At 41.8% G+C, this 11,747-nt stretch overlaps 1 protein-coding gene across 1 annotated transcript; it reads right to left on the minus strand.

Annotated features, from left to right (window-relative positions):
* Positions 1–1,687: 1,687 nt before the first annotated feature.
* On the minus strand, positions 1,688–11,368 carry LOC139416742 (45 kDa calcium-binding protein). Its single transcript, XM_071165777.1, has 7 exons — positions 11,213–11,368; positions 10,563–10,933; positions 7,955–8,091; positions 6,742–6,855; positions 5,665–5,823; positions 5,273–5,448; positions 1,688–5,030 (listed from the first exon to the last, which is right to left on the minus strand). Exons 2-7 carry the CDS (start codon positions 10,880–10,882, stop codon positions 4,854–4,856), a joined length of 1,083 nt encoding a protein of 360 aa, XP_071021878.1. The 5' UTR covers positions 10,883–10,933; positions 11,213–11,368; the 3' UTR covers positions 1,688–4,853.
* Positions 11,369–11,747: the final 379 nt, after the last annotated feature.

Raw genomic sequence — 11,747 nt, forward strand, 5'->3', positions numbered from 1 at the left:
CACACAAAACATAAAACATGACATAATACAGAACATCAATAGACAAGAACAGCTCAATGAATTAATTACATAAATATAAAATAAGAATACACACTTTCATACACTTATGCCTTAACAGCCCATACAGCATATACTCCTAATCATCATCAATGTTGCCGGCAATACTGCAGCCACTCATATTTTTTTCATCCTTTGTAATCGTTTGCTCTATTGCTACAATCACTTTCTTTAAACAGGCTCTGAAATCCTAATGTCACAGCACCAATGTTCTGTAAACACCAGAGAGAATCCCACAACATCAGGAAGTCAAAGTGTTTCACACGATACAATAACCATCTGTGTCCTCGGTCCTTTCCTCTTACGTAAATTTTATGAACATTTGAGTCTAGCGACCCTCAACTTTGCACAAACAAAATAATGCTGAGTCATGCGTTTACAGCAGCACAGTAGCCTATGGTACCTTTTCCAGCTGCTTAGGAGGGTCCTCTGGAGCAACAGGTAAATCCCCAGTGTCTTTGGCCCTCTTGCACACACTCTGGTAAAGATTGATAGTGGCCATCTTGATTGTGCACAACAGAAGTGTCTTCTTGGCAGCTGTGTTCTGAATGTGGGCCCATCTTGATTCCTGTATATCAAGAGAGAAATGGTAATAATTTGATCAAACCCTCTTTGATTTCAGACTCTCTTAGTAACCTGGGTGGTTTCCCCAACACAGACTAAAACTAGGAGGTTCAGTGGTAGATCGCCATTGAGTTAGCTTTTATGTCCAGCACTAGCTTTATTCATCTGTGTCCGAGAAACTGTGTCCCTCAGAGATAAATCACCATAAAATACACATTATAAGGAGAGTGATCATCTCATGTCTCACCCAGATGATGCCCTCAGTGTGGGACTTGTCCAGCTGGCTCCGTAGCTGGGCCAGAGTGTTGTAGTGCAGCAGGGTGTTGTTGCTCTGCTCTGTGAAGGGGGTCAGCTGGGCTCGGGCTTTCTCTGTGCTGTCCTGGTTCTGCTGGGTAGTGGGCACCAGGTCTTCCCGGGTCAGCATCAACGTGTCGTAGCGAGACATCACCTGTCGGGCCTCCTGAAACTTAGAGAGAAAAAATCAGCCCCTAGCCCATATGGCCTAAGCACTTGTATAGACCTAAGATCCTGTACCACTTTATCCAGGTAATGGGGGTAGATGGCATTCTTTTGCACTCGTTTCTCTAGCCAGTCCCTCTGATGAGAGCTTTTGTATCCTCCTGTAGAGTCACCATGTCCACCTGATTCTGATTAGTCATTTCCCTCTCTCGACCGGCTTTCCTAACAGCTCAACATCGTTTCACCTCGTTGTCCTGAGAGAGATCATGGGTGAGTATAACAAGTTTATCTCTGAGTGAGGTCATGGAAGAGTATGACCAATTAATCTCTGAGTCTGACTGATGAGTAGAGAATATTGTTTAGGCTAAGAAGTGATAGCAGAAGGCTCATGGTTTGTGTTTGTGTAGGTAGAGGAATGTAATACATTCATGTAACAGATAGAAGCTGCTAACATTTTAGGAGAAAGTTCCTAAAATATCTAGGTTAAATGTCACATTTTTACTCACAACAGGTCATCTCGAAGGTTCTCGCCAAAATATATGAAATAGTTGGACAAATTTACTGACATGTTTATAATCTAGTAATAATATTTTTCATAGACAATATATTAAATGTCAGGAATTGTTTATAATCAACAAATAATATTTTTCATTTACAATATATTAAATGTCAGGAATTGTGAAGAACTGAGTTAAAAATGTATTTGGCTAAGGTGTATGTAAACTTCCGACTTCAACTGTATAATTCAAGGCCTAATGAGGCCTAATGTTTTTGTTTTGACTATTTCTGTGGGTAGCTTTACAAAGCCAATGCAGTTCACAGAATCGAGTCAAAATATAACAATAGTCTCATAGCAACTACAACTATTACAAATAAAAACAGAATGAAAAGAATAATGGACATAATAAAATGTATTGTTTTCTGGCAAGCTCCACTCATGGCAAGCTCCAGTAAAAGTTGTATAATTTAAAACGCCTAGCGAAGAACTATTGGCCATCAAGTTAGTATGCAAAAATGTTGAAATATATATTTATGGAGGCATAAAACATTAGGGTACAGACTATGGTCAGAGATTGATAAGAAATATGTATTGTTTAATCTGGAATACAATGTATAGCGAAAGCGTTGTCACATTCTGATAGCATGAGCTTTTTCTTTTATAATTTCAATTATATGACGGGATCAAAGTTACTGATGTATTTCCACAGGATATTGTCCTTGAAGCAGGAAAGCAGTTGATGAATGCATATTACACATACAGTACCAATCAAAAGTTTGGACACACCTACTCATTCCAGGGTTTTGATGGAGGCATCAACACTATGAAATAACACATATGGAATCTTGTGGTAACCAAAAAAAGGTGTTAAACAAATCAAAATATTTTATATTCTTCAAAGTAGCCACCCTTTGCCTGGATGACAGCTTTGCACACTCATGGCATTCTCTCAACCAGCTTCATGAGAAATGATTTTCCAACAGTCTTGGATTGGAGGTGTTCCCACATATGCTGAGCACTTGGCTGCTTTTCCTTTACTCTGCGGTGCAACTCATCCCAAACCATCTCCTTTGGGTTGAGGTCGGGTGATTGTGGAGGCCAGGCCATCTGATGCAGCACTCCGTCCCTCTCCTTTTCTTGGTGAAATAGCCCTTACACAGTCTGGAGGTGTGTTGGGTCATTGTCCTGTTGAAAAACAAATGATAGTCCCACTAAGCGCAAACCAAATGGGGTGGCGTATCGCTGCAGATTGCTGTGGTAGCCATGCTGGTTAAGTGTGCCTTGAATTCTAAATAAATCACTAACAGGGTCACCAGCAAAGCACCCCCACATGCAAAGATCATCCTTTCACCTACTCTGCATCTCTCACAAAGACACTACGGTTGTAACTAAAAATCTCAAATTTGGACTCATCAGACTAAAGCAGATTTCCACCGGTCTAATGTCCATTGCTCGTGTTTCTTGGCACAAGCAAGTCTCTTCTTATTGGTGTCGTTTAGTAGTGGTTTCTTTACAGCAATTCAACCATGAAGGCCTGATTCATGCGGTCTCCTCTGAACAGTAAATGTTGAGTTGTGTCTGTTACATAGTCTGAAGCATTTTTTTGGGCAGCAATTTCTGAGGCTGGTAACTCATCCTCTGCAGCAGATGTAACTCTGGGTCTTCCTTTCCTGTGGCGGTCCTCATGAGAGCCAGTTTCAACATAGTGCTTGCTGTTTTTTGTGCTTTGAAGAATCTCAAATATAAAATCTATTTTGATTTGTTTAACACTTTTTTGGTTACTACATGATTCCATGTGTTATTTCAGTTTTGTAGAAAATAGTAAAAAAAAATAAAAAAAATAAAATAATAAACACTGGAATGAGGTGGTGTGTCTAAACTTTTGACTGGTACTGTATATTACAGCGCTTTGGCAAAGCATGACAAGGGTTACGAACATGGCTGAATTGGTAGGATCCACAAGGAATTTCTCAATGACAAATAATATCCATCTGGTATTTAAGTTCAACATTTGCAGAAACTGGAAAAAACAAATAAGCATTGAAAAACTAAAAGTACAACACTAGGAAAATAAAGATTTTTGCTTTGAGAGAAAAGACTACCAACAAATAAATAAATAAGTTAATTTCTTACACCAGTCTCAAACAAAGATATGGACAATTGACAAGGGCAAGGTACCCAGAGGGCTCATGTCAAAATACTGCAAAAACATTCTAAACTAAAAAAATATTTCTCCAACCCTGATTACAAGTCACCTCTTTTTTACTTTCAGTTATGACATATGTGTATCAAAAACAAATCAGACCCATGCTAACAAATTGCTAATTCATTTGTAATGATTGTATCAGATATTTAACAGAGCTTTTTGGAAATGCAAAACCCCAGTTGGAATTATAGACAAAGGCAAACAAATGTATGGAAACAATGAGACATTTTTGCAGTAGAGGTTTAAAACACCATAATTCTGACATAAGCACTCATTTCAAAGAATAAGATGGATCAGAGAATCATCAACACCTATCAGGACATAGCAGTGTAAACTTCTTACCAAATAGACAAATGTCAAACAATTGTTTACAAGGGCAGCAAGCACATGGTCATTGAGTGTGGAGAGTACAGTGGTTACTGGGGTTCAGCTCAGTGGTCAATATGATTGATGACTTGGTAAAGAACAGTTACTTCCGAGCAACATTATGAAATGTAGAATGTGATTGGAAATCCAAAGAACGAAGATATTTACATTCTTTACAGTTATGCAATTTAAATCATTTTGCAGTAAAAACAGAACGGTTCTGCACTACTACAAATATTGTAGGCCCAATTGTGTAAGTTGCCCTTACACCTCAACTACTTCACTGGAGGGGGGGGAAATTAATCTTGTTCCAATTACTCAGACATAAATTTCACAATATATCAAACACAAATTAATCATGAAGTTGACGCAGTGTCTAGAATGCACTGAAAACCCTAAATGCATCATCATACGTGAGATAATGCAACTTAAGTCCCACTGTAGACAGAAGGCAGACTTTGGCAATGGTTCATTCTGATGTTTAGAAGAGGCAGACAGTCCAGAAATGAAGGATGTTTTATGCCTTACTTTAAGAGTCACTGGGGGAGGCCAGGTCTCTCGGCTGGGGCTAGGATTTAAACACAGAATTGCACACTAGAACATCAGGCTTTTCTTTTCATCAATAAGACAGACCTGTCCTTAGAGAAGACTTATGAGGATGCCCACATTAGAAGGGAAAGGGAGGATTTTGTCAGCTTGTCTTCAGAACTCCTCGTGAACATTCCGGGCATAGTCCATGAGCTTGCTGCCAGTGAAGTATTCGCTGTACTTGAGAATCTCCTCCAGCTCCAAGTTGTGGTTCTGGTTCTCGTCGGCCACAGCGATCATCTGCTTAGCCTCGTTCAGCGCGTTGTACTCGTTCATAGGGTCCATGTACTCCTGGAGTAGTGATGGCATGAGGGAAAGACAGGGAAAAAGGAAGGAAATTAGCCTAAAATGTTCATGGTTTACTCTGCAACTATAAAATGACACTATCCTATACAAGGTCCTGCAGTGTACCCAGTGGAAAGAGACATGATATTTGTTCAGTCTGTGTTTACTTATAGGCCTTTACGACCCATCATAAACCTAGCCTTTGTAGGGTTTTGTAGCTATGAGTTTTTCTAACACAGGACACCCACCTCTAGTTCCTCCATGGTCACGATACCATCATGGTTTCTGTCGATGACCTCCTCAAACTCCTTCTTCCTCTCTCGTACCCAGTCATCGTCGATGTCCTGGGCCTGCTGGTTCTCCACGGTGCCCATGGGCAGGGAGATGAACTCAGACAGAGTCAGCTTCTTGTCACCGTCCTGGTCTTTAAAAACACAAAATAAATATCAAACTCAAACAGCATTAGATTAGATTTGAAAGCTTTTCATGATTGATCATGGGTCATTCAAAATGTATGTATTTATTCTGTGTACTTTAATCAATTCTCATTTTCTTATTCAAATCATTGTTTTCACAAAACCTAGTTATGGCATTATGCATACACACCAACTGAATTCAAATCATATGAGAAAGTACATACCGAGGTCACGAACAATCTCCTTGACCATGTATTTGAGCATGCCTTTGCTGTGCTCGGGATGCAGGAAGGAGAGAAACTCTTCCTCATTCAGCAGCTGGTCGGCTGGGGGGTTATCAGCCTGAAACCAACGGTCCTTCAGACTCTCCAGCACCTCCTGGGCTGCAGGGATTCAAATAATAAGGTAATTTGATAGTCCACTGAGACACATTCAATACAAGCATTATTGGCCGAGCAAAATTAAAAAGACTTATCGTGATCAGAACATTAAAACACTTGGAAAAGTAGGATATTGGTTTGGGGGAAGGTTAATTTGTTTTATTTAAATAAATAAAAACTTTTTACCCCTTTTTGTCTCCCAATTTCGTGATATCCAATTGGTAGTTAGTCTTGTCCCGTTGCTGCAACTCCCGTATGGACTCGGGAGAGGCGAAGGTCAAGAGGCATGCGTCCTCCGAAACACGACCCCGCCAAGCCACACTGCTTCGTGACACACTGCTCGCTTAACCCGGAAGCCAGTCGCACCAATGTGTCGGAGGAAACGCCGTACAACTGGCTACCTGAAGTTAGCATGCATGCGCCCGGCTGCCACAAGGAGTCACTAGAGCGCGATGGGACAAGGACATCCCAGCCAGCCAAACCCTACCCTAACCCGGATGACGCTGGGCCGTTTCCTTCGCACCAATGTGTCGGAGGAAACGCCGTACAACTGGCTACCAGAAGTTAGCATGCATGCGCTTGGCTGCCACAAGGAGTGACTAGAGCGCGATGGGACAAGGACATCCCAGCCAGCCAAACCCTCCCCTAACCCGGACAACGCTGGGCCAATTGTGCGATGCCTCATGGGTCTCCTGGACGCGGCCGGCTGCGACACAGACTGGGATCATACCCGGATCTGTAGTGATGCCTCTAGCACTGCTATGCAGTGTCTTAGACTGCTGCACTACTCGGGAGGCCCTGGGTAGGTCAATTTCAACAATAGCATGTTAGGATGTGGTAAGAAAATAAGGAATCCTGATTAACCAGGAGAAATGTATGGACTACAGCTAAAGTGGATGATATTGTGGTGGACTAACTTACTCTCCTCGTCCACCTTCAGTTCTTCACTGTTCTTTATCTTGTCAGCCATTTCCTTCTCATTGAATCCTTTGCTGGCCAGAAACTTCACCCGGTATTCATCCCACGTCACATGTCCTATGGTGAGAATAGATCAGTTAGGGGACTGGGGCTTGACTGTGTAGGAAGAATTTTGAGCCCGATGTGAGAAACAGTGCTGTATTGTCATCAGGTCTGAGCTATATTGTGGCACACAGATCAGCTATAAGGCCTAACAGTAGGACATCAGTGTTGGTAACAAAAATTGCTCTTAATAAATAGGTGACCACTATGGTTGTGTATCAAGGTGGTATTCATTAGGGAACACATACAGAAAATGAAAACTAGTGGTTCTTGTTGGGGGAAAGAGAAAGGTAGCCTAGGTCAGGGCAATATGGCCTAAAAATCTACATTTTTTCAACATTATGGGTGATTCACAACATACAGTATTTATAATGTGAAATTAGGACAAATATAAGTCCCATTAAGAATGTAATATAGAATCAAAATAGTTGAACCTGCTTTTTTGCAATATGACTGATCTGGCTTTCAAGTCGGTCTGTGAAATTGCCCTTTTTGTAACAAATTTAACCAGAATCATGCATAACTCCCATTCACTAATAATGACTAACTTCTTATAGCAGGCATTATAGAAAATTAACATTCAAACAACCTCTCAAGCACAAGTCCACGTGCAAGTGAGTAGCCAGCTAATCTTTATAGTTCAAGTTCAGCCAACTTGGATCTATTTGCTAGATAACAAGGTAGAACATTAATTGTTATGAACTGGGGACCTTCTGTCCATCTCCAACTGTTTAAACAGCATGCTAGACTGACCATTTTGTTCAGATGTTGAAATCAGGTGGCCTACCTTCTCAGAATAAGAATGAATTTCCAATTCCTTATATAAAAATGTGTTTTATGCTTATTGCACATTTATAAAAACACTGCTAGTGGCACATGGTACCAGATGTGACAAACTGAGCATACATTTTCCAGAATCAATGTTCATTGTAGTGTTTTAGTAGTGTCTTCTCTGCATGCAATTTGAGTAGTTGAGACATAAAAAAATGGAATGGTTAGAAATTTTTATTCAATATATCGCCCAGCCCTAAGGTAATTCCACCCTGTTGCAGTCCGTTTTCTTCTATTTGGTGCCTAATGAATAAGACACAGATAATTGTGTACTCTCTCTTACCATCTCCATCTGGGTCCACAGCATGGAAGCTCATCTTGTTCTCCCTCACAGCCTCCTGGAAGTGTTCTTCTGTCTTCTCCATGATCCAGCGCTGCATCTCTTTGGCACTGACGCTCTTGTCTTTATTAAAGTCCACCCTGAGAATGGTAGACAGGAAAGTAGCCAGCAGATCTTCAGTTCTACATTTTGGTTATTTTAGCTAGCAGACACTCTTATACACACACAACTTACAGTCAGCGTTTTCAAACACAAACACTCAACTGGAGTATCAAGTTCAAGTAGTTTATTAAAATCCACTATCACATATCTGCTTCAGCCCCAAACCCAGATAGTAGTTCTACAACTGAGTAAGATGCAACCGTAGCTCAAAATATGGTTTCAACGGTTTAAGCTTTCATGTTTTTCCAACACAGTCATTCCTTTTGCATATAGGTTAACATAATGTAACGCTAGTAAGGATTTGTCAAGGAACCTGCTTTTCTGGCAAGTGGACATTTCTCAAGGGTGACAAGTAGGATTAAAATGTCTGTACTGTTTTGTTTCAACAGTATTTATAAATCAGCCTCCTAGCTTTTACTACATGGCACCTAGCTTACCCAGTATGGGGTAGACAAGGACAGGTATTTACTTAGACTGCTGTGGTAGATCTATTACAGGTGCACTCACCTCCATGCAACACTGCGTTGCTTATCATAACAGATAGCCTATTTGTTTATGCCCCCTATCCTTTGAAATAGGAACTGGAGCATGAAAAGGTGTACACATTAAATAGATTTTCTGGTACTTTTGTATACTTTTTAGCCAGTAGTTCTGAAAGTAAAAGCCAAAAGTGGTCACCGAAAATTGTTACTACATCACTTACACAAAAGTATGTGGACACCCATTCAAATGAGTGGGTTTGGCTATTACAGCCACACCCGTTAATGACATGTGTATAAAATAGATCACACAGCCAAGCCATCTCCATGGACAAACATTAGCAAGTGGCACGTCATAGGATGTCACCTTTCCAACGTCAGTTTGTCAAATGTTTGCCCTACTAAAGCTGCTTCGGCCAACTAAGTGCTGTTATTGTGAAGTGGAAATGTCTAAGAGTAACAACAGCTCAGCTGTGAAGTGGTAGGCCACACAAGCTCACAGAATGGGACCGACGAGTGCTGAAGCATGTAGCGTGTAAAAATCATCTGTCCTAGGTTGCAACACTCACTACAGAGTTCCAAACTGCCTCTGGAAGCAATGTCAGCACAATAACTGTTTGTTGGGAGCTTCACGAAATGGTTTTCCATGGCCGAACAGCCGTACACAAGCCTAAGATCACCATGCGCAATGTCAAGCGTTGGCTGGTGTGGTGTAAAGCTGGCCACCATTGGAATATGGAGCAGTGGAAAAAAGCATTCTCTGGAGTGATGAATCACATCTGGCAGTCCAACTGACTAATCTGGGTTTGGCGGATGCCAGGAGAACGCATCCTGCCCGAATGCATAGTGCCAACTGTAAAGTTTGGTGGAGTAGGAATAATGGTCTGGGACTGTTTTTCATGGTTTGGGTTAGGCCCCTTAGTTCCAGTGAACAGAAATCTTAATGCTACAGCATAGAATGACATTCTAGATGATTCTGTGCTTCCAACTTTGTGGAAACAGTTTGGGCATGGTCCTTTCCTGTTTTAGCATGACAATGCCTATGTGCACAAAGCGAGGTCAATACAGTACTGGTTTGTTGAGATCGGTGTGGAAGAACTTGACTGGCCTACACAGAGCCCTGACCTCAACCCCATCGAACACCTTTGGGATGAATTGGAACGCCGACTGAGCCAGGCCTAATCGCCCAACATCAGTGACCGACCTCACGAATGCTCTTCTGAATAAAAGCAAGTCCTCGCAGCAATGTTCCAACATCTAGTGGAAAGCCTTCCCAGAAGAGTGGAGGCTGTCATAGCAGCAATGGGGGAACAACTCCACATTAATGCCCATGCTTTTGGAATGAGATGTTCAACGAGCAGGTGTCCACACACTTTTGGTGATGTAGTGTATGTGCAGATATGTGCACCACATCATTGCTCTCTCTCGCTCTGCGTGCGCATCTTGCTAGCTGTCACTCAAATGGTCGTGGGGCTATAGCTCATTATCTAGAATTCAAATTGTTATGAGGCTGGCCTATGTGGGGGAAAATGTAGGGAAAATGGTGCAGCAAAAGCTTCCAGAAAAACAGTTGCTTTCAAACTCGCGATTTTGTGGCAAGACAGTAATTCTGCACATAGAACATGCATGTATGAACTAGACATTGACACATCCAGCATGAAGCAGAAGGTTTAAAAAATACTTAGTTGGAAAAATTCCAGAGGCACATATTTAACTGGATGTGTATAGACTACATAGACAGTGGACTCTTCAATTGATCACAATTACAACCTTACATCTACACACCATTTCACAATTTGGCCTAAACAAAAGTCAGCTGCAAATGAAGGCTACATGGTGAAAAAAATCCAACACAGACACACAAAGCTAAAGCTGTGTCATCATCAGGTGAATGTACTCAACTCAGAGAGTTGAAGGTAGTCAGCTGTACTCACGAATCATGAAATTGAAAGCCAGTAATCCCCACTTACTTGCTGAAGATCTCAATGAGCTTCTTCCTGTTCCTCCTGGGCTCAGAGTCCTCCTCAAACTCCTCCATCTCCTTACCCAGGAACACCTCCTGATGGAAGCCCTTATTGATGTGACCATCCATCTCCAGCTTCACCCCATTTAGATGGTCAGGGGGAAGGATCTCATTCTCCTCTTTACTTGTGGGGTTGTTTTTGTCCTTCAGGGCTGACATGTTAGCTGGCCGGGCATGGACGTCCATGGTGTTGTGGAGCAGGCAGAACAAGGCCATAGACACAGCCATAAGGTGCCTGCACCAAGCCGTCCTGCAGTACATAGCCATGGCTTCTTCCAAGTGCAATGTCCTTGCTTGCTCAAGGGCTGATTAACACACCTGTCAACACGACATTGGGTAAGTTTGCCATGTGGCTAGCTTCCATCATCACTGACTACTATTAGCTAGTGTTCTTACCAGCTACATTTCTTAGTTAGCTAGCTACGAAGCCCAACATAATGCGTATAACTAGCCAGGCAGGTCTTATCCGGAAGTGCTCTAAATGATGCACACTCACATAAAGTTAACAAGGCAGCACATAGTTAACGTTAGCTAGCTACATAAGACAGCAATAGCTAATCGTGTATGAGGACAGCTGCCTCGCCAACGTTGACCTACCTGATTTTGAGCTCCAACGCCACAAATTTGGAACGTAGCTCGGAAATAAATGCCAGCAAATGGAAGAGATAGCCCACCTACCTAGCTAACAATGACAAGAATGCGTCGTCGTACGAGCAAAACAAACCGACCAACCACAACTGTCAGATTGGTTCTATTTCCTGTACACGTGGCTGCTCCAAAGTTCACGCACGACAGACCCTCCTCTTTAGACTTCAGCTGCGGAATCGATGCTAGTGGTGCGCGGGTTCGCTGTTTGCTCATCATCCGCACCTGCCAGCAATTGCTAATAACCCATCCACAACCGCCAAATAAATGTGACAAAGTCCAAATCTGAGGTCAGCACCCAACCCTAATCCACAAATATAGAACATAGGCTACAGTCAAAGACTGCATAACGTTGCCTGATATAGATGTTTATGCTTATAATTTCTGACATTTTGGTAGGCTATTTGTTAGTCAACTTGACTATAATTAGATACATATAGCTTCTCTTTTGTCATTATGTTCCCCTAGAAGTTTAAATAAACATTTG

This window comes from Oncorhynchus clarkii, chromosome 9 (genome assembly GCF_045791955.1).
Source record: "Oncorhynchus clarkii lewisi isolate Uvic-CL-2024 chromosome 9, UVic_Ocla_1.0, whole genome shotgun sequence".
NCBI classification, from domain to species: Eukaryota; Metazoa; Chordata; class Actinopteri; order Salmoniformes; family Salmonidae; genus Oncorhynchus; species Oncorhynchus clarkii.